The 27,434-nt window shown below is 42.3% G+C and overlaps 3 protein-coding genes across 3 annotated transcripts; 2 read left to right on the top strand and 1 right to left on the bottom strand.

The window, feature by feature from the left end:
- On the bottom strand, positions 1–3,559 carry LOC108932305 (collagenase 3-like). The gene is made up of 10 exons (XM_018748571.2): positions 3,452–3,559; positions 2,545–2,783; positions 2,121–2,269; positions 1,864–1,989; positions 1,623–1,778; positions 1,356–1,476; positions 1,149–1,282; positions 754–913; positions 448–551; positions 1–101 (listed from the first exon to the last, which is right to left on the bottom strand). The coding sequence occupies exons 1-10, from the start codon at positions 3,557–3,559 to the stop codon at positions 1–3; spliced, it is 1,398 nt and encodes a 465-aa protein (XP_018604087.1).
- A 9,674-nt stretch (positions 3,560–13,233) lies between these two features.
- On the top strand, positions 13,234–18,106 carry mmp20b (matrix metallopeptidase 20b (enamelysin)). Its single transcript, XM_018748438.2, has 10 exons — positions 13,234–13,380; positions 14,896–15,134; positions 15,328–15,476; positions 15,587–15,712; positions 15,869–16,027; positions 16,158–16,329; positions 16,666–16,799; positions 17,406–17,562; positions 17,660–17,763; positions 18,006–18,106. Exons 1-10 carry the CDS (start codon positions 13,234–13,236, stop codon positions 18,104–18,106), a joined length of 1,488 nt encoding a protein of 495 aa, XP_018603954.1.
- Positions 18,107–19,938: 1,832 nt separating this feature from the next.
- mmp20a (matrix metallopeptidase 20a (enamelysin)) lies at positions 19,939–26,260 on the top strand. Its single transcript, XM_018748437.2, has 10 exons — positions 19,939–19,961; positions 21,295–21,536; positions 21,808–21,956; positions 22,114–22,245; positions 22,345–22,519; positions 22,625–22,723; positions 22,903–23,045; positions 23,540–23,696; positions 25,786–25,889; positions 26,130–26,260. The coding sequence occupies exons 2-10, from the start codon at positions 21,304–21,306 to the stop codon at positions 26,258–26,260; spliced, it is 1,323 nt and encodes a 440-aa protein (XP_018603953.2). The 5' UTR covers positions 19,939–19,961; positions 21,295–21,303.
- The last annotated feature ends 1,174 nt before the right edge of the window (positions 26,261–27,434 follow it).

The following is a 27,434-nucleotide window of genomic DNA, read 5'->3' as shown; positions in this document are numbered from 1 at the left end:
TCAGCAGTTGAGCATAGAGTTGGGCCTCAGAATCCTGGTCACCTTCCTTGCATTGTAGTTATACTCAAACTGCACATTTTTATGGAAGAAATTCAAGTATCCTGGCAAGAAATATTGAAATACATCGTCATCAGTACAAGCAGATATCATAAGTACATCATATGTAGATATAAGATATCATATGTACTTGTGTGCATATATTACATTCTTAAATCTATCACCCAAAGCTTTTAATACATTCAAACGAGTTTAAAGCTAAAAGGATCAGAAGCAGCCATAAAACTTTAACTGCCACTATAGTGATGCAAACTGGACTGGATACTATTTACATGTTTCCAATGATAAACGGTACAAATAATTTAAGTAATTTAATTAAAAATACATTTTGAATTTTAAATTGATTCTTGTTAGGCTTGAACAAGCTATCTGTGTTCTTTGTGTCCATACCGTAGTGGAAGACAGCAGCATCCACCTCGTCCCCGATGCCTGGGAAGTCATCTTCAATGGACCTAGGATATCCACTGTCCATCATTCCTTTGATCTCATCGTAACTGTGAAGAGAGCACAGTTTCACATCTTAATAGCTCTTGCAGTCCTTTTACAAGGTAAAATTTTCATAGAACGAGTTCTTAAGGGCCCCCTTCTCCTACACTTTAAGGGAACAAGATGTAATAGGAGAAGGAAGTCGAGCAGACGCACACAATCAGATAATCAGCACCCAAAATCCCTATAAATTCCAGACGGTCTACTCACCTCCAGTAGTCCTCGTCAGTGAACAGCAGGGTCTTCCCTGTGTCTGGGATATAGACAGCAGCATCTACTTTGCGTATACTTTTTGGAAGACCAAGCTTGTGAATGTATTTTGGGTAGCCTTCGACCAGATTGTATCCACTGAGGGCCCACATCCTGATTCCTGCACAAAGTAGTGTAAATGAATTAAGAGCAGTTCAATGCAAAATGCTTTATTTCCTTCTTGCCACTCATCCTCTGAACAAGAGAAATTCCCTCAACCTTTCATCTATTAGAAATCACAATGCTTCAGCTTTTGCACCTTTTCATTAACAGTAAAACAAGATGTTTTTGTTACTACTAGTTTGCTGATGTGCAAGAGGATCTTACTTTGAAAGGCTGGGACACATGAAACTCACCACTAAATATGAACACGAGATCTTTCTCAGGATTTTCATAAGCTGCATCCACTCTGTTTGGGATGGACGGCCAGGTGGACTTGATTAGTGTCTGCTCAGGCTCTGGAATCTGTGGGTGTAGACGCCAGTAGAACCTGCAGGCAATCATATCAATTAGCTGTGCATTTTCAACAGATGGAACACTATGAATGATCATATTGAACTTGCCTGTCCTTGAAGATGATTGTCTCCCCACGAAGTTCAGTCACTGCATCAAACGTCAACTTGGGGTCACATTTATTTGGAGCATCGGGCTTCACTTTTCTTTTTCGAGAGTCTGGATTCTGGCCTGTTGTGGAATAAATTAAAGGACTTTATCTCCAGCATTCATGCAGTTCTTCCTTTTGTACAATTTGTTATCTAAAGCTGATCCATGCAAGTTTGAAGTTTTCTGCTGAAGGAAAGGCCATGTGTAGTTTCTTGGAAGTCGCTCACCGTATAGTGCTTGGATGCCACGGATGTCATCTTCTGATAGGGGGTACCCCCTGGCATAGGAGTACACCGGAAACATCAGCGCTCCAGGGTCATTGGAGTGGGACAGACCCAAAGCATGGCCAAACTCATGAGCAGCCACCAGGAACAGGTTGTACTCTACAGGAAAGGAGCAAGAACCCAATGTCCAACAGGGCTGGAGAAAACTCATCTTCATTGGTCGAGCAATTGAGTGCAGACATACCAGTGGAGTCTTTTGACCACCTCTCATCTTCATCAAAGTGTGTGTCTCCGCCAATTCCATTTCCAGGGGGATAAGCGTGGGCCAGCAGTCCATTGGGACCATCAAAGGGGTTATAGTCCCCATGTTCTAAAGACAAGGATTGGAGTTTGACTAACAAGGAGAACCATATATTGAACCAGTCCATCTTAGTGAGTACATTGGACACAGTCACTTCCTTCTCTTCCTTCACCTCAAAATAGGAATGGCTCAAAACTCACCCCGTCTCCCAAAGCTGATCATAATGTCTGCATTGCCTTCATGCAACTTCTTGAATATCAGGGGTGTCACATCACTCCATACATTGAGGGCATTGTGCACAGCTCTGTCCACATCTGATTTATCCAAGTCTGGCGTGTAATTCACTATTCTGTGGAAAAAAATTTAGAGGTAAAAATATCTGGATGGTTCTAGACTTTTAACTCACACTGTATATAAAGCTTATAGTACATCATGAATGATAAAAATTGTGTGTAAAATACTGGTGTCAACCAACAGAGATGCTGAGCAAGATATTATTGAATTGTTTTGCATTTTTTTCATTAAAATTTGTCTTCATCATTTCTATAATTCTATGAATAATAAATCCACATACTGACATCCCTTTCTTCCGAAGTGATACTATAGAACCAATGGCTATCTCACCTAAAGGTAACCTCAGCCTTGTCCCATTTGAGGTTTCTGGGGAAGAGGTTGTACTCTCCGACATCAGGGACCCCACACCGGGCCTTGCTCATGACATCCAGGGTGTTGGAATCAAGGTTTCCTGTCACCTCCAGCTGGAAGAAGGCCTGCATTTCACGGATCTTCTGCCGCATAGCGTCTGAAGACTTACTAGCTCCTTGGAGTCCGACTGGAAGGTCATAGTACCTACGCAGGTATTTCTACAAGAAATATTGGGTTTGACACATTGCATTTTCTCAGTCTTACAAAACATTACATATTTAGCTGGTGCTTTTTTCTGAAACAACTAAAAATGTTAAGGTTACAAGCTTAAAGTTATTTACCCATGTGTACAGCTGGGTAATTTTACTGGAGCAATTTAGGGTAAGTACCTTACTCAAGGGTACTATAGCCAGAGGTAGGGATCAAACCTGTGACCTGTGGACCCAAAGGGAGCAACAACCACTACACTACCAGCTGCCCATATTGAATGCATTGTGGGGGTAAAAAGAAAAAAAGTTATTTAGCTGTGGTAAGTGGTTCGAGCATGAGTGCCCTACCTCTGTCTCATTTTCCTGAATATATATAATTGCAACAGAGTATAATGCACCTGATGAATGTTTATTTAAAAATGCAACGCTGAGACTTTTACCACTGCTAGTTTCACGACACATCAGTGCAGCTGTTAATGTATTTTATTTCATTTTGGAAATAAGCACTTTTCAAGAATTAAAATGACAAAATAATGATTGATTTAGGGGCACACACTCAGATTGCTATTATGAAGAGATTTCCTTTTACACTTATAGTTTACCACCAAAATTGCGCATGGGTTTCAGATTGAACGTGCTTTAATTTGCAGTAAAAATAATAAACAAAAAATCCTTACCTCAGCCTTGAGCCAGTCTTCCACTTCTGGCTCTTCCTTGCCTTTAGACAAGGGCAACGCACAGCAGTACGCCGCAGACATAAGGAGCAGGATTGTTGTGATTCCCATGTTGCCTTCAAGGACTTCTATTGCAAACTGCTGGGGGACTCGAGAGCCAGGACCGTTATTTATAGGGTGCCGAACAGTGTTTTGATCACGTCAAGTGGTACTTGTGAGTAATGTAAAAAGCCCCGGCATCAAAAGCAACTCACACACTTCCATTAAAGGTTATGGCGAAAAAAGGAAACAGCTGTGGTTGGGGTCAGTGAGTCTGCTTACCTCTGCTTAGTGCAGCAAATTCATATGAACCTGCAGATGTTTTTGAGGATTTCAAAGCCAAAGCTGACGCTGACGTTTTACTGTGATCGACTTTTTTGATACTTAACATCAAAAAGTTGGTAATTCTACTTTTTTTTGTGTTCTATTAAATAAACCTAATTTATAAGAAAAATCTTACGGATTTTATGTTCTCTTGCAAGTCTTTGAACTGTACTGTAAATTTGCCCAAAGTATTACCAAAAAATACATAAAGGCTGTTTTTAAAGACACTGATGTAAAGTAATACAAAATACCACAGAGGACCACATAACATTTCAGAGTACAGAATGTGCAAAAAATATGGATATTTACAGGAGTGCATTTATATGCACAACCACTTCCTTTCCTCCCTTGCCTTGCAAACTACGCAAGTGGTCGCTATGAGTTGGGGATGATTTAATAGTAAGCCCATCATCATCATTATTTATATTTACTGTGCTTTACACTACAATTGTGCATATAAAAAAACCATGTTGAACTGTTTTACTGTAGTGGTTTTCTATACCTTGTCACTTGCTCTGATTTTTACTGATACAAAAAAATGATCAATTGCTGCCAAGTTTTATATCAATTACATTTTTTGACCGAAAAACAAAATGCAAAGACTGACATCCTTGTTCTTCAAGCTCCCCTACCCCCACACCCCATCCTGTCTCACATGACTGTGATGCACTTGCACATTACTGTGACTAAGTGTTGAAACTGGTGGCCAGACAATAGCTGGGAGGATCCTTTTTCCACAAATAACAGATAACCTACATCTTGTGTTTCCATTAATACATACCTGTGTGTGGTCATGATTGTCGTGATCAGTACTCAGTTTTTAAAAGCCATTACAGTTTTTCTATAATTGCAAAAGCACTGTTAGTGACAGCATAGACCCCACCGTCAACGGCAAAATTTGTAAGAGCAAAGCAGTACAATTTACTGCAGAGCTGGAAGTCCTTTGAATTGCACTTTTTGTGCCATAGGAAAATGTTAAACAGCTTTGCAAAACAGTAGACCGGCCGTTCAGTCAAAGACAACAAAATTCCTTGACTGACTCTTGCGAGGGGAGTGTGGTGGCGCAGCGGGCTTGGGTGGGTCCTGCTCTCTGGTGGGTCTGGGGCTAAAATCGTGCTTGGGGTGCCTTGCGATGGACTGGCGTCCCATCCCGGGTGTGTCCCCTCCCCTCCTGCCTTGCACCCTGTGCTGCTGGGTTAGGCTCTGGTTCGCTGTGACCCCGCTCGTAATTAATAAATGTTTGCACATCAGTGTCGTTCCAGAGAACAGGCAACAGACAAAACAATTCTTGGTGATCATGAGTTTTAATCAAACTACAAGGGTGAGAGGGAAAAACTCAGGGATGACATGGAAGCATCATAGCCACATACTGTATTATTTTTGTGCCTTTTTTAAATAATGATGCTTTTCATTTTTCTGACACCAGTGCAGTGAACTGGTTTTACAAAACGTATTAGATATTTTGAGTGTTTAAGGGTATTTACAGATAACATACTGTATATACACACACACTGGCTGAAACTGCTTGTCCCGAGCGGGGTCATGATGAACTGGAGCCTAACCCAACAACACAGGGCACAAGGCTGGAGGGGGAGGGAACACATCCAGGATGGGACACCGGTCCGTTGCAGGGCACCCCAAGAAGGACTCGAACCCCAGACCCATCAGAGAGCAAGACCCAGCCAAGCCCACTGTGTCACTGCACCCCCTTATACTGTATAGTGTTGCAAAAAAAAAAAAAAATTTATTCCACATGTATGAATAATGTTTTGAAGGTCTGCGGTAAGTTGGCAGTTTAGTGGTTAAAGCTATTTGCAGTCTAAGAACATGGATTTGAAACCCTTATCTTGCTGCGATATCCTTGAGGATGTTGCTCACTCTGAGCTGATCCAGTAAAACAATCAGCTGTATAAACGGGCCAGAATATGTGAATAGCTGAGTGTACAAGTCCAGCATCGGGAGTCGAATAACAGTACGTTCAGTGTGGGCAAATTTTTTGATGTCAAGCCAGGACTGGTCACAGCGCTCCATCTCTCTCCATCTAGTGGTTTTGCAGCTGCTCATGTTGGACAAAGATGTTTTTCTGATGAAATGGACTATGGTAACAGTGTGCATGATTTTAACCAGTCACTCACTGGCAATACAGACCTGAATCATATTGAGGGAAATTTTATGGGGCTTTTTGAAAATCTATTTCTAGTGCACATGAGACACTTTGGTCAGCATCTCCTGAAGACAAAACAAACATCTGATGTTGCCCGGTGGCTTTGGAACTGGGAAAATGCGTCATGTATTTTTTTTTTTTTTTTGTTGTTGCAAGCATTGTGTGTGTGTGTGTAAAGGATGTAAGGACTTTGTAACTTCCTATCGACTGAAAAATATCAGTGGTGAGACGACTGAACGCAGAGATATTATAATATTGAAAACTGACCTGAACATAATGTGTTTGAATTTAAATTTGTATTGTATTTATATACAGACAAAGCACACCATTTTAACATATCAAAGAATTTAGCCCAAGTACTAAATTGTGCAGTTTTCCTTTTCTCCAAAAAAGATAGGAAGATTAAAAAATTGCGGAAATACAAATTCAATTAGAACTCACAGCACATACGCATGAAATCGAATACGGCTCGTGCATATACTAAAAACTTTGCGCTGCTGTTCCTTGCCAGTTGGTTTGAAGGCAAAATGAGATTCAATAATTAATAAATCATTCAGTTTCATGTTCAAAACATTAACTTTACCGTGTCAATTTTTTAAAATGAAACATTGAACAATAATGTAGTAAAGTTAATTGAGAAAAGTGTTCTGTAAGTTTGCGGTTACAATGTTGATGCCTCATATTTCAGGATTTTCAGCCTGCGTGGGCATTAATATTTGGGCCTGAGCACAAATCTTCTTATTGATTAGGTAAAAGGCCAAAGGAAATACAAGTTTATCATGTCTTCATCATTATGCAATAAATATTTTTAAAAGCAATATCCACACACGGACGATTCCGCTACGAGCTGTGAGCCGCCCAAGGAGGGCAGCAAAGTATCTCTGAATACGGAGACTTAGAGCTCACTGTCTGTCTACGCATTGCATGTGTGCTTAGGCTCACATCCCGATTCCTACAGGAATTAGTGCAAATGACAGAATGAACAGCAGAATAAATAGCAGAATAAAGAATAAACAGCAATAAATCACAAAACTGTTTTTAATCAACTATGCAAAGTCCATCTGGTCCTCAAACATTGTTAATGTTGTCAATGCATCTTTGTACTTGTATATATGTATGTATGTATGTATGTATGTATGTTTTTTTTTTTCTCTACTCTACGCTATGAGCATTTGGAACAGAAGCCAAATTCCTTGTATGTGTGTGCATACTTGGCCAAATAAATTGGATTCAGATTCTAATTCTATTATTGACAATGCTTTAGCTGTTTAAAGTGGACATTTATTCAATTTTAGTTTGGCTCAGTTTAATATTATACAGCACACTTCTCTCCAGAGAGACAGAGAATTGAACAAGGTTAGAGATCTAAACAATGTTACTAATAACACTAATTATAATCCAAAATCGAAGTTATAACATATTTATGCAGAAATTTCCCTTTTTTCTAAAGCTAAGGGATTTTGTAGTGAAACACTCATGCTGTACTGGTTCAGAAACAGCTCTGTAATTATCTCAGTTTTGCAATAGATATCTTTTTGATGGAGCCAATATGACTTACTCCCATTATCTTCACTTGAAATGGTTACTGTTGTTAATATAAACATCTTAATTGTATGAGCAGGAGAGAATTGCCCAAGTTTTACCGTAAGATATACCTGATAAACTATTACATACAGTATGTTTTGTCATTATTGGCTTTTTATGATATTATTTTCTCTTTATATTATTTCTTTCCACTTGATGCACTGATGTTCATCACACGAGTAGGTGCACAAAACGCAGCCTAGATGAATCCTGATCATCTTCCTGCAATTTTTTTTTAAAGGTACACGAACGTTTACGTACAATACAGGAGTAGCAGCTGTGTAAAGGCTTATCTGGGCATGATCATAAAGTTATGGTGCATGAAAATTTTCACCATACATGAACTTGAGGGATATAATGGGCGAAGTGAGTTTGGAAAAGGTAAGTTTTCAGACCCTTCTTGAATGTAGACAGAGTATCAGCAGTTCTGAGTGAGAGGGGGAAGTCGTTCCACCACAAAGGAGACAGAACTGAGAAACTCTGTGCTTTACCTTTCGTGCGAGGGACCACCAAGCAGGCAGAAGCGGGCCTGGACAAGTAGTTGGGCAGAGTCAGTTGTGAGGTAAGGACAGATCCTGCAGATATTATGGAGGCTGTATCTGCAGGAGGGGGTGCGGTGGCGCAGTGGCGCAGTGGGTTGGACTGGGTCCTCCTCTCCGGTGGGTCTGGGGTTCGAGTCCTGCTTGGGGTGCCTTGCAAGGGACTGGCGTCCCGTCCTGGGTGTGTCCCCTCCCCCTCTGGCCTTATGCCACCTGTTGCCGGGGCGGCCTCCGGTTCCCCGTGACCCCGTATGGGATGGGACAAGCGGTTCGGAAAATGTGTGTGTGTATCTGCAGGTCCGGGTTGTGGCTTCGATGTGCTGAGAAAGACAGACTTGAGTCAATCATACTCCCAGACTTTTAGCCAAGGAGGTAGGCAAAGTAAATAAGTTGTCTAGTTTGATCGATAGATCGTGAAAAGAGGACAGGCCAGCTGGGAAGTGAAAAATCTCTGTTTTGGAGAGGTTGAGTTGTAGGTGGTGATCAGACATCCATGCAGAGATGTCCGACAGGCAGGCAGCAAGGCATGCAGAGATGTCTGATGCTCCAGGTGGAAAGGAAAGGAAAAGCTGGGTATCATCAGTGTAGCAGTGGTATTTGAATCCATGGGAGGCTACGATCGGACCGAGGGAGGAGGTGTAGATCGAGTAGAGAAGAGGACCCAGTACCGAGCCCTGCGGGACACTGGTTGAAAGAGGCAGAGGAGAAGAACGAGAGCTCCGCCAGACAAATTGATAGGATCTGTCAGATAGGTAGGACTCAAAGCATCTTAGTGCTGCTCCTTTCATCCCAAGTTGACTAAGAGAGCAAAGCAGAGTCTGGCGGTTGACAGTGTCGAATGCTGCAGACAGATCGAGAAGGATGAGGACCGAGGAGAGGGAGGCGGCAACTGCTTACTGTAGAGCATCAGACACTGCCAGAAGCGCCATCTCCGTGGAGTGACCAACTTTGAAATATGAATATAACACTCCTGTGTTATTTTCTGCCTTTTTAAATGCATGAATGCATTTATTTAATCATTTATTTTGTTTGTGCGCATTTTTGTATTTTGTTGTCAAAGTGTTCTTTTAAAAAAGGAAAGGGAAACAGCTCTGTAATGGTCCAATAATTGCATTATTATCACATTTTACTAAGAATTACAAAGCAATTCATGGAAGCTGATCATGGGGTGCTGATAAATAAATAAATAACAGTTTAAAGTAGAAAGATAAAAGTATTGCCTGAAATTTTTGTTATAAAAATCAATTTGATTATCGGTTTATTTTTATTCTCAGTGTCCAAGCTTCCTGCTCTTATACCCAAACAGTGACGCACATATCAAGAGTAACTAAATGCTACCTCGCTGTCGGTCATCTGAGTGCGAACAGCTCCTTTTTCTCAACTTTGCTGCAAACATAAAATCAGGCACAATGTTCTCTGGAAATGTCAGGATGTGCGGAATAGGGAACAGCATCCAGAACCACTTGGCTGGGTTGCAGTAAAGAAAGAATGCCACTCTGTGTCGTAGAAGCCGCAGTGTTTCCAAAGGTGGGGTGGGTGGTGGTGTGTCGGTCAGCTCAGCCAGAGGCTGAACTAAAGCCTCCGGGAGAATGTATGGAGCAACGAAAGCAATCTGTCACATGGCAACACACAACCTCTCTATAATCCACTGGACTGCAGGTTGTGAAATTACCAAGCAACAGCTGCATGTGAGACATCAAAGATGATGCATGAAAATTTTCAGACGATATTACCATAGGGTTACTGTGACTTTGTGTACGGGTAAAGCTTTGGAGGTACATGGAATAACGACAGCTCAAATGCAAGTGTTGTGCTGAACGAAAAGAAATGCAATATGCAGACAGATAGCGATCAAGAATGTGCTGTTATATTGCGGCTGCTGAAGTTCTAAAACTTCAGCGGAAACCTTCCCTTTGATGCATTGTATGTTTTTTTCCATTTCTTTTGTTTCATTTTCTTTACTCTTTGGCTGAGCTAAGCGTTGTGAAACCAAAATCCTCTTGTCTTTTCATCAGCTTTCCAAATACTGTCATTCTTTTTGTGTGAGTGGTTGGGGGGAACAAAAGGTTTAATATACCAATACTTCAGGTCAGTCGCCTGAATTATCAACGGTACAGATGTTGCTGGCCTTAGCACAAAAGGAGTATAAACAGTTGTCTGCGGTCAACTATGCACAATGGCATTGTGTTTCCCTGCTCATCTTTGACCTCGCTTCCATTTTATTATCTTTAATGACATTCTTTTTGCTTGGGATCAATGTAATCTAATAATTCAAAATTGAAAATATTGTTCTTCTATTCTTTTATTGCCCGCAGTTAAAAACAGATTTCTTTCCAAGTCGCTGCAATGTTACCGAAACTAATCAGTGACAGACAAGGAATGTTTTCAAACCTTAGACAACATAAATGAAATGATGCGGTCACCGATATCAAGCGTAACACTGTGTATTTTTTATTAATCTCAAACTATACTGAAATGAAAACTCAAAATTAATGAAAATAAAAATTCTGGAAATATGTTACTTCCACTACATCCTCTTCAATCCTGATTGCTGATTGATTCATCCTGAAAACATGTCAAATGTCAGCTTCTCATCGCTCTCACATTTCTTTATGATCTTTATTTTTTATTCTTATGCAGATGGATGTGTAGCTATAACGAAAAAAGTCGTTTGCAAGGCTTTTAACGTTTTTATTAAACTGATCTACAGTAAAATGAAAACAAATTAAAAATCATGAAAAACAAAATCACACCCACTCTGTCAACTACGATTTGGTATCGACTGTTGACTAATTCATCTCATTTAACATGTTCGACACTTGTCATCTCGTTATGGATTTCAAAACTCGGGAGCACTAGACACAGGCTTTCAAAACCGTGGCGCGAGTTGAATGAACTTGATCCCACATGACTATTCTGTTTAAACACGTTTTATTGTCAACAGCTGTCCCCAGAAACACGGGATTCTTTCCCTCCACAGCAAGCCAACTACACATAGTAGAACAGTGAAAATGCAATAAAAAATAACTAAAATAAACCAGCGTGATGGGTCTTTAAAAATTCGCAACTCGGACCTTCCGAACTTGGCGAGCCAGCGTACGTGCTTTGCTTCCGTGTGCAGGATGTGTGTGTGGGATCCTGCACACCCCTGGAACTTGTTCAGTCCCTGCAGGGAGGGAAACAGTAAATCATGTTTAATTAGAGCCTGTTTACCATCTCAGCCTGCGATTGCACCTCCCAGCTGTCTCGGTGCACACACTCTCCACGCCGCCTTTAACTCTGCAAGAATACACACCACACACACACACACACACACACACACACACACTGGACACACTTTATATTTACAGATCCAAAGAGGGGGAAACATCAGAAACCCAAATCAACTACAAAGCCCACTATTTATGTGCTTGTGAATATATAAATATACACTGTCCCACAACAGGGGGGTGCAGTGGCGCAGTGGGTTGGACCACGGTCCTGCTTTCTGGTGGGTCTGGGGTTCAAGTCCCGCTTGGGGTGCCTTGCAATGGACTGGCGTCCCGTCCTGGGTGTGTCCCCTCCCCCTCCGGCCTTACGCCCTGTGTTACCGGGTAGGCTCCGGTTCCCCGCGACCCCGTATGGGACGAGAGGTTCTGAAAATCTGTGTGTGTGTCCCACAACAAATTATTACGTTTCTATTCACGTGAATCTGCAAAACCGTACCGCTGATGAGAGAAACGCAGGAAACAAAGCGCTGGATGATTGTTAAACCTCCCGTTCTGCTGTGAAAATGAACCCGAAGAGGCATGAAGAACCTTTTGAGTTCCGGTGATCTTCCAGTGTTTCCCAGCTAAACACACCCTTTGGCAGGCCACCACAGAGCCATGTGCAACCTCAGCCTCTTCAGCCCTCCCTCCAGCCCCTGGGGCAAGAGGGCACTTCTCAGCCCCCCGAACAGAAGAGTGCTGACACCTCACGATAATAGCTGTTTGCCTCACAGCGAAGCTGCTATTTTGGTAATAGGACATTTCTGCACAGCTTTTTCAAATGTTACCGCCCTAGAGAAAATTCTTCTGGATTATTTACAGTTCGTAGACTGAAAATCAATACCATCATTGTTCCCCACATGCGTTCCTCCGGGGTGCAACTTTTGCCATGCACCGCACTTACTCCACGCGTCAAAGTGACCGGAACATGACAGAGATGAAATAACTTGAGCCGTGAAAATCGCGGCGCAAAATGTTCCTGTGTTTCTGGCTGATTTTGATTAATGTTGAGGAAACATTTATCTGCCTTCGCAAACGTTATTTTGGAAGACGAACCGGTTTCACATTTGGTCTCCCGATACAAAAATGTCCTTGGCGGGTTGGGATTAACCGCTTGTCGTAAGTGTTTAAGTCGTGTTTCATAAGATGAAAATGGGAAACAGAGTGTTGGGGATCCGTTTGTGTTTTTGCATTATTCTATGTAACAATTATGATCTGTTTCACGCCTGCAGTGGCACAAACCCACTAAGCTCTTGCATGATCTCCCAGTTTGGCAATCAAAACAATGCAATCTTTTCATGTTAATCTTGACCTGTGTCATTACAGGTACTGAAATATGTATTTCTTTGAGCAGCCAGTGTCTTTCTCTCTTGGCATGAGAAGAGGAATGGTGACAGGGACAAATCTCCACAATCTCCACAATTTCTGAAGGACGTCCTGCGTTCGCCCTCTATACGCTTTCTTTAACGTGGGTCGTCTGACTCCTCCCCTGGTGTCTTTATTTCAGAGAGGTAGAGATTCCCTGTGGTTATACTTGGTCAGGTTACACTGTTCATTTCTGTAATGCTTCAGGTGGATATGGTGGAAAAATTATACATATGGAGCTTATTCCATAGCCTAAAAATCCCCCCCCCCCCCCCCCCAATTTTTTTTCTTTTAACTGAATGAAGCATTACATTTTGAATCGAACCTGACAAGGTATTTTATTTCTTGACCTGACTAAACCCCTCCCTAATTTCATATTGCTGTTTGAGGCTTGCTGGGTTTTGGCAGAAAGTGAGTCACGACACCGACTTATAAGGCATCCCCGTTTAGGGAGACTTTTAGCTGTTTGTAGTCTTTTGTGGCCACATTCACACACTGCCGCTCTTGTTCCGTCAGTGCAGAATGAGGTGTGTGACACTCTCCTGGCCAGTGGCTGTCGTTCTGGTGCTGACACACACCTGCCGTGGGGCACCTGCGTCACGGGCAGCAGCGGGGACAGTCACTGGACTTCACCGAGGACCAATCCAAAATGACCTGACGCTTGCCGCAGTAAGTGTGTGGTTTTCTCAATCCGATCACGGAACGACAGTAGAAAAGCAAATTAACTTAGCTGTATTTGGCAAAACATTGTCTCTTTTGACTGTGGTTAAACGTCCTAAAATCGGATGCTGTCACACTCATCGGCATGCTATGCATTGTCTCTACATGGATCGATATCGTACACAGATTGCACAACGTTTAAAAAAATTATAGGTTTAAGTATCTCTTTTCTGTATGGAAATATGTGTTCAAGAGCCATCATAGCCATTAGCCCTTAAATGACCATATTTTTTTGGCATCATTTTTGTCACAAAGTTTTCAACATCGTTACCAAGAACAATATGTAACATAATATGGTATATCTTATAATTCATAAAGTACTATAGAATATTTGCAATATCCCAGTGTGATTAAAAATAAAACTAACAGTAAAATAAACCCATGATAGGCTAATAAAAATGTTTTATAAAGTCATTTATGTTTATTTTTCTAATGCTGTGCACACATCATCATATTTGAAAACATAAAAGAAAATGCATTATAAAAAGAAAAACTGGTGTCACTCAGAAGGATCCCAGTGATCATAATCACTGGTCTCTTCCTAAATTTAGAGAAAACCTTTGTACAGCATGAAAATATATGCAAAGATTAAAAGGGATCCTCAGAAGGGTGCACATTATACGCAGTTCAGTCGATGCCTTCATACAGTCACATTTATCGTTCCCAAATTTTAACTATTATAAAGTGGTTGTAGTTATAACTTCACAACACAATGTACGGAATGCAAAGTGTGGCGCAACTTCTGCGATGTGGTTTCAGCAGGTGTACAGATTTTCTGAAACTCTTAGAGGCAAACAGAACAGCAAACATCTGATTACGCTCACGTGCCACCTTTCCAAGAGCTGTGCAACCGAGTGTCGCAACAGAGCCGCCCTTAACACAGTGGTTAAGGGCACAGGCTCGAAATATCTTTCTACACATTTATTGGGCAGTTCATGTCTAGTACCACACTGAAGTGTGCTACAGCAGGGCCCCTCCTGGGAGCGGAACCAGGGCCGCATTTCGGTGTCTGTAGACGCTTTCACTCCGAAATGTGCGAAAAGAGGGGTAAACGTCAGCTGACTATTCTAATGCTAAACCACGTGATTGATGGAGAAGCCAAAGAAAGAAACTAGCTGAGGAAATGCCTAGAAATTCTGGAATTCGGTTTTTGAAATGTCATTTTTGTTTGTGTAAAATTTCTGTCTCCAATCTTTTCTCCTTATTTTTCTTAATTTTTTCTGTTTATAAACAATTTCCCCTCTTTCCTAGACTCTTAAAATTTAGTGAGCCCTAGATACTGTCCGTATAGGGTCTAATGGGAAATCCGACGGAGAATGGAACCAGCACCATTGCGGTTGGAAATCCATATCCTTCCCCAATGTGCCCAGCACTGTCCCCAAAGCAGAGCAAATTATCAAGAGCTGCATAAAAGCAACAGGTAGATAATTAAATACCAACGACACTTGTACCTCCCCTTGTTAGGAGTACCTTGAGCGGTACTACACCCTCGGTAGAGAGAGGACTGGACGGAGGAGGAGGAGTGAGCCCACATTTGCTGCCAAGGTGCGAGACATGCAAACCTTCTTTGGCCTCAACGTCACAGGCAGCCTGGATCCGGCCACAGTGGAGATCATGCGGACGCCGCGGTGTGGAGTACCTGACGTGCAGGAGTACAGTGACCAAGGTTCAAAGAGGTGGACTAAGAGTGTCATCTCGTACAGGTGACCCCATCTCAGCCCGACACCTGGGCTTTTTTATGTACAGCTTGCTCATCTTGCTCAAAGCTTTTGTGGATTTCTTACCATACGCAGTTAAAGTTTGCTGTGCAGTGTATTTTGGGTGTTTTATTGGGCTTTGAGATGCAGTTGGATTGTGCTAAGGGAAGCAAGATTTGAGTGCAGCTCGGTGTTCCAGCATTGGCAGGTATACCTCCGACATGGCGCCCAGCACTGTGGATCACTTGATCGGATCCGCCCTGAATGTCTGGGGTAGTGCCAGCCCCCTGACGTTCGTGAGGTCCTTCTCTCACAACGCTGACATCATGGTGGACTTTGTGACCAGAGGTAGGGCAGCAGCTGTGCAAAAATGTGGTGTCCTCCAATCCGACCAAGCGGCCATGTTGCAAATATGATCCTGAAAGCTCTTCCTCTCTGTGTGCTCCCACGGGGATTAGAACATGGTGATTCCTACCCCTTCGATGGCCCCCAGGGCACTCTGGCCCATGCTTACGGCCCCGGGACAGGCATCGGGGGCGACACCCATTTTGACGATGATGAAGTGTGGACGACAGGCTCGAATGGTAACCCATGTGTTTGAGACCTCAGAGCCAATTAACCATTATTTTGTTTCACGCTCTGAGAAAGAACAAGAAGATCTTCTTACTCTCAGTTTTTTTTTCGTATTAACTTGTGTTTGCTGCCAAACGTGTAACTTGTGTGTTGTTTGTGCTGTTCAGGGATCAACCTGTATTTGGTTGCAGCACATGAGTTTGGTCACGCTTTGGGTTTGAGCCATTCGAACAACCCTGAGTCTCTGATGTACCCTACATACATGAAAAGAAACCAACACAACCTGCTTTCAAGGGAAGATATTTTGAACCTCAATATGCTCTATGGTAGGAGGACTAAAATACCAATAATTTTTAAACCAAAACAACATTTATGCATAATGCCAATCAAAATATGCTGCCAAGCAGCAGAACAGAGTCACTGAAATCGGTTTGGATGTGTTTTGGTTTGCCACAGGAACGAGAAGCGTTTTGCCATATCATTTTTCCAGGCCAAGCTGGAATTCTTTCTACAAGCCCTGGCACTTGAGCCCTCGCTTCCCGCTGTTCCTGCAAGACAAATGCAACCCCAACCTGTCATTCGATGCTGTGACAACCATGGGGGAATCCACCTTGTTTTTCAAAGACAAGTAGGACTTCTGTACTAGAGCCCATCCATGAGCAGACCGGATTTATCACTGATGATTGATGGAGAATGAAGTTTTCAGTCTGGTTCTAGAGTCAGCATGGTCATTTGTTGTTTAGATTTAAAGGCATCCTTCACATGAGTATTATTTTATAAAAAAAAAGGAATGTTTCTCACCCATTAGTTTCTTGAAGTTTTACTGAATGACATGCTATGTAAAGCTATGCTGAAAACACTGAATGTTAAGATTCTGATATGTGCAGATATCTCCAAAAATTCCAAAGAGCAAACCATTCCTGTTGAAATGGTGACAGCTGCTTTACCTCCCTCCCCGATTAAGCTATCTCTGGATCAAACACGACCAGCAGTGCGACACCAAAGAGGGCCCGATCAAAAACTTCATGCCAAAGATCGACTCAGACATTGACGCCGCCTACTCTGTTCCCAAGAAGTCCGTCGTTTGCTTGTTTAAAGGTATCTACAGAACTTCGGGCAGAGCAAATGTGTCCTACTCAGGTCCTGGCTTGCTGATCCAACATGACCCCTTAATTAATTCCACCATTTCTGACACAGATAATAGACAATCTATTACAGCAGGCACTGTATCTGTTATTCTTTACCATAATATAGCTGATACTAAAACTGTAAGAATGGGTAAATCATTGTAAGCTGCTTTGAAGAAAAGCATGAGCGAAATTAATTATTTCTTCAGCTAGGAAAATTTTATTGCACTACTTTATGTAGAGTACATTGTGCAATGGTAATAAACCAAAAGTTGGGATTTCAACTCATTTGTTCAATGGTAGCTTGACAGCTGTAATCACTGCACTACCTACTGCCGAAGTTAAATCTATGGTATTATGGTGACACTGAACTGAGGTCACATAGTTTTGGAAAAATTAACTGTTATAAATAATGATAATTAAGATAATTGGAAAAAAATTAAATAAAAATAATTAACCACTACTTTTAACACAATCCAGGTGAAGGATCTGAGTGTGACACACTTACGTATAGCAGGGCTTTACTTATATTGGGACATCACACATCAATGATTTAAAGTTCTGCTTGTCACTGTAGGACACAAGTTCTGGACTTTGAGAGGATCTCAAGTGAGAGGCAAACCGAAACCCATCCACAAATTTGGCTTTCCGAAACAGGTGGAGCGGTTAGACGCAGCTGTGCATGTGGACAGTACAGGCCGCACCCTGTTCTTTGCCGAGCACCTGTACTGGAGGTAAGACGTTGCACCTGCACCAACTCGAACCCGAGTAGGGTTTCTGTAAACAGACATCATGACAAAACCAGAATAAAACCCAGTGTTTGCTTTCCAGCTACGATGAGGATCGAAGGATGATGGAGGAACTTCATCCGCGGAACATCAGCGAGGACTTCCCAGGGCTGAACACCTCAGTGAGTGCAGCTGTCCATAGAGATGGTAAGTGTTGTACGTCATAAGGGTGTGACTTTCTGCAGCTGACCTGAGGCTCCTAATTTGATCTTTCTGCTTTCACTCTCTCAGCTGTTACCAAGATTTTATCATCTTGAATTCACAGTGATCCTTTCCCACCAGGGACCTCTCAAAAGGGGTTTCTCCTCTTTGCTTGTGTCTATCATGCTATGAAACATTTGATAACTGTGACGTGTGAAGGAGGACAGTTCGATTTCTCTCATCCCCAGGATTCACCCACTTCTTCATCGGCCCGCTCGTGCTTAAGTACGACCACAAGAGGAAGCAAGTTGTCAGTGCGGACAAAGCGAACAGCTGGCTTGGCTGCTAAACGCTGACTGCAGACACAAATGACACGCAAGCTGGCGTTTCTGGAATATTCTGTCAAAATGTACAATAAAGTTATAACCAAATTCAGATGTATCATTATGCTTCTGTTATTTTTTAAAATTAAACATGCTTGACACAGCTCTTGAAACTCCCCTTCTGTTTCTGTGCTAAATCAGAATCAGTGCTTCTTCTTAAAGAAAAATTTGGTCAGTCTTTGTGACTTTCTCAATTAACAGCTCCAAAGACACACACCAAGGACACAAGGATTAACATTTGTGTACAAATTTAAGACTAACACCAAGAAAATTTATCTGAAGTATCCATTTTTAAAATGTACCGTATTTACCTAATAAAACTACTGATTCGCTAGGAGGTAATTATGGTTTTTATTTAAGCTGGGGTAGCAGGTAGGAATAGTTAAGGGCAACACCTTGCACTTGAAGGACTCACATGTAAATCCCACTCTTGAGGTTACCCTCAGCAAGGTACTTACCCTGAACTCACACAGTAAAAATTACCCAGCTATACACAGACACATCGGCTGAAGCCACTTGTCCCGAGCGGGGTCGCGGCAACCCGGGACACACCCAGGATGGGACGCCAGCCTGTCACAAGGTACCCCAAGCTGAACTCAAACCCCAGACTCGCCAGAGAGCAGGACCTGGCCAAACCTGTTGCACCACTGCACCCCCCTACCCAGCTATACACACACACACACGCACACACACACGCACACACATTTTCAGAACTGCTTGTCCCATACGGGGTCGCGGGGAACCGGAGCCTACCCGGCAACACAGGGCATAAGGCCGGAGGGGGAGGGGACACACCCAGGACGGGACGCCAGTCCGTCGCAAGGCACCCCAAGCGGGACTCGAACCCCAGACCCACCGGAGAGCAGGACTGTGGTCCAACCCACTGCGCCCCTGCGCCCCCGCGCTACCCAGCTATAGAAATGGGTAAATTATTATAACTAGCTGAGCATTTTTGTTTTGGAAAAAAAAATCTAAATAATAATATTCATAAAATCTTAGAACAACTTAAGCTTCTGTTCATCTGTTTAGCTTGAACCTTACTTCCTCTCCTGAAAGCCATCTGGCTTACCGGAGGAATGTGTTGTTGCTTACACAACAATCCCAGGTCAAGATCTGTGGAAATTTTGCTCTCTCACCGGATTAAGTCTGACGCTGTAAAATGAACCAATGCACTGTCACATGACACAATGTGTATGGCAATAAATTGCAGCAAACAGTGGTGATTAAAAATAGAAATGTAATTATATTAATCTCCTGTTTCCTTTGGTGAAACCTCTGCGTGCATAAGCACACACACACACACACACACACACACACACACACACACAGTCACACACACTGACACACAGAGTTGGGCAGGCCAAAATTACAGCATCGGCACAGGTAACTCCATCGAAAACAACCACCTGGATGACATTCGCTGAGCAACAGGGACAAAGAGTGACAGCAGTTCAGTGGCTTCCTGAGTGGTTGCCTTGGTTTCAAACACCCAGCACCTTTACGTATGAAAACAAGACATGACCTCATCTGGGCTTAACGCCGGTCGTACTCCAGCGAAGCTAAACCATGGGTCCTACAAGAAAAAAAAATCTGCTCCAGGTAGTTGCTGGTTTGAGCCCACATGATTCATACTTTACGGAACATCTCTTGAAAACACTTCCCCTTCTGTGAAACCAAAGGCTTTGAGCTGGAGATCTTCTTCCCTGAAGGATGTGGCCTTGGATCGCTCTGCTCCATCTCCTGGTGGATGTACACCTGTCATGGACTTTACCGGTAGGCGAGGAACTGCAGCCGAGACCAGAGGATTTCACATACGCGGAGGTTGGTGGCTGGCTGTTCAGTTGGATTCTTAACCCGAAAAGAATGTTCAGCTTGCTTGGCTTAAACTTCAACTCATGCTAAGCAATAAATTATAAGTTTGTACAACTGCTCTGTTGTAGATTTGCCTAGTGAGAAACACCACAGCTCAAGTCGAACCAATTTCAATACAATAATTTTACACGACGAATACCAACACCGGCTCACAGCTGCCTAAATTACATATAATTTCACTTATACAAGACTTGTAGTTTTGCTCAAGTGTTCAACTTGTGGAGGGCGTGGTGGTGCAGTAGGTTGGACCGGGTCCTGCTCTCCAGTAGGTCTGGGGTTTGAGTCCTGCTGGGGGTGCCTTGCAACGGACTGGCGTCCCGTCCTGGGTGTTTCCCCTCCCCCTCCGGCCTTATGCCCTGTGTTGCCGGGTAGGCTCTGGTTTCCCGCGACCCCGCATGGGACAAGCGTTTCAGAGAGTGTGTGTGTGTGTGTTCGACTTGTACCGTGTTGTATGGAGGTATATCAAAAGCTACTGTGATAGTGCTTTCAAGCACTGCAATTACCCTAATAAGGTTGGGTTCATTGTTTGGTTTAATTATATAAAGAGTTAAACATGTGCAAGAAAATTGCTACAATGGTACTAAAGCCAATAGAAAAACTGAAATAAAATACAACGAGGCCGGCACTCATGGTAGCGACTACATGTTATTTGTATTTGTAGGATTCCTACCTTTGTGTAGATATTAAATAAAGTCACTATATTTTATATGGTATTTTTGTTTTATTATAAGAACAGAGGGGGTGTGGCGGCGCAGTGGGTTGGACCAGGTCCTGCTCGCCAGTGGGTCGGGTGTTCGAATCCCGCTTGGGGTGTCTTGTGGCGGACTGGCGTCCCGTCCTGGGTGTGTCCCTTCCCCCTCTGGCCTTATGCCCTGTGTTGCCGGGTAGGCTCTGGTTCCCCGTGACCCCGTATGGGACAAGCGGTTCAGAAAATGTGTGTGTGTGTGTATAAAAACAGAACTAATTTTTCCGCCTTGTTTTCCATTTTCAAAGTATATAACCTGGCATTGACAGACTAATACTTGCATGATTTTTTTTTTTTTTATCTGCTCTAATGGTCTTCCTTTCAATATTTCTTCTGTGCCGAAACAATTTAATAAGACTGTGCCAAGGTCTTCATTACAGAAATTTGCATTATGATTTTCATTTCATTTTTACTTTTTGGGACATTTTTGTTTTTTTTTCTGAACATAAAAATCACTGCTCTTTCGGGTTTTTACCCAGTAATTTTCCTAATGATAAACTCTGAGCTGGAGAATGTGAGCAGTCAGGTTGTTTACAGGAGTACCTGATGAAGTTCTACCGTCTGGAGGGAGATGGTGCTCTTCGCAGCAAGAGGGACACCACAGCCATGGAGAGGAATATCCAGAAGATGCAGGATTTCTTTGGACTGGAGGTGAGCGGGCGGCTCGACCCCAAAACCCTGGAGGTGATGAAGAGGCCGAGGTGCGGTGTGCCCGATGTGGACAACTACAGCTTTTATCCTGATAAACCCAGGTGGACGAATCGCACCATCACCTACAGGTACACATTACCCGTCCATTCTGTGAAGATATTCTGAAAAGTAGTCTAATAATTCAGAAAAAAAAAAATCACTTGCTTAAAATGTCATAAACAGATGGTAAAAAATACACCTGTGGAGTACCGGGTAAACAAATGATCTTCAAATTATCTACCCACACTTTATTCGTTATATTGTATGACATTTATTGTATTGTATTTGTATTGTCTGTCATTTTTCATTTTCAAACATGCTGATTTAGGTGTCTCCCTAATTAACTTCGACCACCTTCAGGATTATGAAGTATACTCCAGACCTCTCGAGGGAAGAGGTGGAAAGTTCACTGCGCAGGGCACTGAAGCTGTGGAGTGACGCCGCACCGCTGAGGTTCCTCCGAGTCGACAGCGGCAAGGCGGACATCATGATTACCTTCGGATCTAAGGGTATGGGGCCGTCCCAGAGCAGATGAGGAAGATGGGAAGCCAATGCAAATATAACAGAGGGAGTCAATCTGAGCACTTCTGCGCACTCTGGCTGGCAGGACAAACCCACAAGTTCTGCATGATGTTCTCCACTGACCACATTCTTCACCATTCTCAGCGCACGGAGATTTCTTCCCCTTTGACGGCCCCAGAGGAGTACTGGCTCACGCCTTCGAACCAGGGGAGGACATAGGTGGAGATGTGCACTTTGACGAGGATGAGGTGTGGACAACAGGGAACCGCAGGCTTGGTAAGCCTGGCTTGCCTCAAGCGCGAAAAGCAGAACAGAACGGAAGCAGAGAATATGACCTGGTGACCTGATGTGACCCCGCTTCGATCTCCTTTCCAGGATATGACCTGTTTACTGTGGCAGCCCATGAGCTGGGCCACTCTCTCGGACTGTCCCACTCCAAAGACCCCTTCGCATTAATGTACCCCAACTACAAACAGCTTGACGCCACTCGGTACAGCCTGCCTAAAGATGACAGACTCGGGATTCAGGCACTCTACGGTAAGAAGAGAAAGTTCCAGAGTCTTGGGAATATCATACATTCAGCAGAGCAGCTCTTTATATAACTGTAACAGATGTATCATAAATGCACCTCATTCCCAGGATCTCACAAAAGCAGGAAAAAAGAGGAAACATCAATTCCAAACAAATGCAGTCCCAGCTTGTCTTTTGACGCTGTGGCAGTGGTTGGCCAAGACATCGTTTTCTTCAAAAACAGGTACAAAAGTCTGTGCTTAATTAATCTTTTACTGCGACAAATGAGTACCTGAGCAGCTGACTGCGTATTTCTCCAAGAATAGTAAATGCTACTGTACATATTTTTCATTTTTATAAGCAAAATGCTACTCTGTTCTTTGAACATACATGAGACACACACATAATGTCCCTGGTGCTCAGATACATGTGGCTGAGAAGAACCAGGATGGGCTACTGGGATAGTCCAAGAGGGGGTTATGTAAACACCTACCTGCCCAGCATCAACTCACCTGTGGACGCAGCCTATGACATTGCTGCCAAAGGTGTGGCTTACATCTTTACTGGTAAGGGTCATTCCTAGCGCCTGCTGTGCTGAAGCCAACTTAGGGGGTAGGACTAGTGCCTTGCAGCTCCTGGGATGTGGTTCAGACACGGCTCGAACCCAGCTCAGCCTGTATGGAGTTTGCTTGTTGTCCCTTTGTTTGCGTGGGTTTCCTCCGGGGGCTTCAGTTTCCCCCACAGTTCAAATACTCGTGTTTCAGGTGAACTTGAGACTCTAAATTGTTCATACTGTGTGTGAGTCAATGTGTGTGTGTGTGTACTTGGCTTTGGACCACCATGACCCTGCATTAGGAGAAACATTATTGACAATGAAAGTTGAATGAAAGCATCTTACACAGGACATAAAGGGGGAAAAAAATTACATGCAACTATTTTATGCTGCTATCTTTGCTGCCAGTTCTTTGGACAGATAAACTCACCTAATGTGATGGTTGTTAATTTTTCAAAAATTGTCATTGAATCCTAGGGTAATGGATACTTTTTAATTATCTTTAAGGTCCTAAATACTGGGTGGTGCAACAGTTAAACACGAGGAGTTACTACGGCTCTATCTATGACTTCGGATTCCCCCTGAGTGTGAAGCAAGTGAACGCAGCTGTTCACATAAGCGAATTTGGGAAAACCTACTTCTTCGTAGAGGATGTGTACTACAGGTAATGTAAAAGCATATATATCCAGTATAATTTGTAGGATGTTACTTGAAAGCAAAATGTTTGCAGTTCAGCAGTTTCCAAAACTTAACTCTGAATTCACAAAGTGGCTGAGAAATTGGAGTCACATGGATTTCTGCTCATGTTGGGTTTCGTGGTGAAGGTTATCACATTGGAACTCAGAGGTTCCCAGGTTTCAGCCCCTTCTCCTGCTGTATTATATTACAGTATAATTGGGTAAATCATGGTAAAGGTGGTTAAGAACTGTGGTACATCAGGCTGAGACATACCAACTCACACACCTCTCCTTCCTCCACCTTCATTCAGTGGCCACTATATTAAGTACACCTGTTCCTTCAGACTGGTGATTATGCAGCTGCAACTCAGTATAATATGTATAATGGATGTAGAGAGGGTTGAGAGGTTCAGTTACTGTTGGACTAAGCATTAGAACAGGAGACACATAACACAAGGTATTTTTAATGTGCTTTGTAGCAGATGCTGTGGTTCCAGAATGTCAGATAGCTAGAGTCCTGTGAGTTTCGCACACTAGTATTTATAGTTTACAGAGAATGGTCAGCTAACTGTAGGTGAAAACACGTTAATAAATGATGTCATAAATTGGCCAGATTGTTAAATCTAACAGAAAAGCCTCAAAGATGCAAAAATTAAACTTCAATAGAGTAGAAAGGCATCTCTGAACACAAAATTCATCAAACCTTGAAGCTGATGGGCTACAGCAGCATAAGACCACATCAGGTTCATCTCCTCTGAGCTCAGAACAAGTACTAACATAGTCACTTTCAACAAACATCTAGTTGCCATGCCTTTTAATTGCCTATTTAAATTTCTGCCTCATGGTGGGAAGATGCAGACTGATGAAGAGAGAGGGGGGGAAGAAAAAAAAAAAAAAAACTCCAGTTGTGAAATTCAAGTCTCTTCCACACGTTTGCCCATTACTTTGGCCTTTTCCAGGACTATGTTCTGGTCCTGTGGTTTGGCTAATAATACCTGCTGAGTTCATCCCTTGAGAAGAATTAGGGAAGTGTCACATGCTCCCTTTTAGCATTAAAGAGAGGAGTTAAACTAGATTACATCACTGATCAACAAAGTAATCTTTAGACAATACTGACAATTAGTCAATTAAGTATCCTGAAAAGCACCACATAAAAACACTTGTACAGGGAGTCTCTGAATACAAATGAGTTCCATTCCTAAGCCTGTTTTCAAGTTGGATTTCTACATAATTCAAAACTTAGGTATGGTGGGTATCTAATGTCAGTTTGTCAAATGTTTTTCTTCATATACAGTATATCGTGTACCTTTCTATGCATAAAAACCATTAAAGAAACTCTTCCAGATACACTAAAACATCTAACATATTAATCCAGCAATAACAATACAATGTAAATCTAACTACAGTATTTATAAGAGACATAGAAAGATAATAAATGTTACAGTATAATAGAGAGAGAGAGGAGGAGAGAGAATGTGTGTGTAGGTCTAAGAACCATTAAAGAAACTAATCTAATGTTCGCTTTTCCAGTGTTCGTTGGCATTTCACCTTTTTCTTATTGCTTTATTATTTCCACTTGTTTCAATCGTGATCGTTTTCCTTTTCTTGGATGCATCACCATCACTTGCATCACATCTAAATTTTGATGCCATGGTTAGGAGGGTAAACACAAAAAAATTACAGCCAAACACAGTAACACACAAGACACTTAACAGGAAAAGAAGGAAGTCTGTCCTACCTCGGGCTCATGCGCCCCGCCCATGAGCTGCCGAACCGCTGTAGACGCACAATGTTTTGATTGGTGTCGTAAAGTAGCGCCCATTTGTTATTGCGAATCATTGAATGTAACTTGAATTTTGCGTAAGTCAGATGTTCATAACCTGGGATCTTCCTTTATCTCAATTCTACAAGAACTGCTATGCTGTACAGTACAGAACCAGGACAATCTGCCACCTGGTGGTAATATTTAAATGGTTTCCTCTAGACAGTTGTGTTGCATATCTCACCGTATTCTTAGCTTGACACTATCATATATAATCCTTAGTGTTTTCCTGACGGGTTCCTATATATCTACAGGTATGATGAGGGACATTATGCCATGGATCCTGGGTATCCAAGGAAAACTACAACAGACTGGCCAGGGATTGAGAGGAAAATTGATGCAGCTTTTAAACTAGGAGGTAAAATAAATCCATCATGTTTAAGTTTCCACAGTAAGTCCATGTCACTGCCACGCTAATATTTAAGCATACCCTTTTGTGCAACTAAAACAATGCGGCCATCACTATGGATTTTAACACCAATTAGTATTTGCCCAGGTAAATACCCAAAATGTGTATTATTCCCATTGTTATTACACTTTAGTGCACAGTTGCTACACAAATGTGAAATTCACCTGACCACATTATTACTCTCAACAGGGTACATCCACTTTTTCTCCAGATCAACAGCATACATCTTCGATTACACCAAGAGACGGGTGCAGCATGTCACACGAGCAAATGCGTGGCTGGACTGCTGGCAGACAGTCCAACAGCACAGAGCTACATAGGGTAGACTGGCCCCTTGCACTCGGGATGTTTGCACACTGGTCATTCACTAGAATGTGCGCAAAGCACTTGGTTATTCAAACCGCCTGTTCATAATGTCAGGAGATCAAAACGTAAGTTTTTTCAAAAATGTCATCCTATGAAGCTACCTGCCCCACAAGTGACACAAAATATCCCATGTTACATTTGTTGCTTTTGTGCTATAAGTACAATTTGTGCATTTTTGTTGATAGTTATTTTCAGACTGTGACATCACTCAGCCCCCCCATCAAGTACACAGGGATCCCAAACTGGGTTCATTTTTTTGTGCAGATATCAAGTATTTAATTTCTGCTACATTACTTGTTTGATACTTGAAGTGAAATGGAATAAATACACATTTAACTATACACTGAAAAAATGCGTGAAACTTCAAAACCTGTCAGATAAATCTGTTGAAACAAGGGACGTTCTCACTACTTTTCCTGAAGTTCTGTTGTTTTGATCGCCTGTGTTCACATTTACGTTTATTCATTTAGTACACACTTTTCTGCAAAGCAACTTCCAGTGAGCATTACGTAGTGTTACTAGCCCACAGCTTACTAACACAAGATGACTTACAAAGCTAGATATGCCGATTACAATAAATCGCTCCATTTAAAGTGAAACACTTTGTCACTCATACTCTATAGGTAATTTTAGAGCCACCAGTCCCTCTGAACAGCATGTCTTTGAACTGTGGGAGGAAACCAGAACACCTAGAGGAAATGCCCCACAGACTGAGCAGGGATCAAACCCATGTTCTCAGCACTACTCAGGTGCTGTAAGACAGCAACACTACACGCTGTGCCACCATGCTGCCATGCATTTTAAGGAACAGTATGCAATACTTAAATGTTATGCACCTACAACAAAGAACTTAAAATACCTCTAAATGTGGTTTCATGAGGTGGTTACATTGGAGAATGCCTCCAAGATGAAAAATCTGTATCATACAAATCAGCAAAACTTATAAATATTTTAATGTCTGACATTTTTCAACAAAGCTAACCAGTTACATATACTAATACAATGACGGCAGCTTTTGTACAATTTAGTGCTGATCATGAACTTATATACAATTAGGCATTTTGCAACTTTAAACAATATTGAGGGTCAGTCAGACTCAGTACAGATGTCTAACAGGAATTATATTTG

This window comes from Scleropages formosus, chromosome 10 (genome assembly GCF_900964775.1).
Source record: "Scleropages formosus chromosome 10, fSclFor1.1, whole genome shotgun sequence".
NCBI classification, from domain to species: domain Eukaryota; kingdom Metazoa; phylum Chordata; class Actinopteri; order Osteoglossiformes; family Osteoglossidae; genus Scleropages; species Scleropages formosus.
Note: the sequence above shows the minus strand (reverse complement) of the source record. Positions and strands in the feature narration are given on the sequence as shown.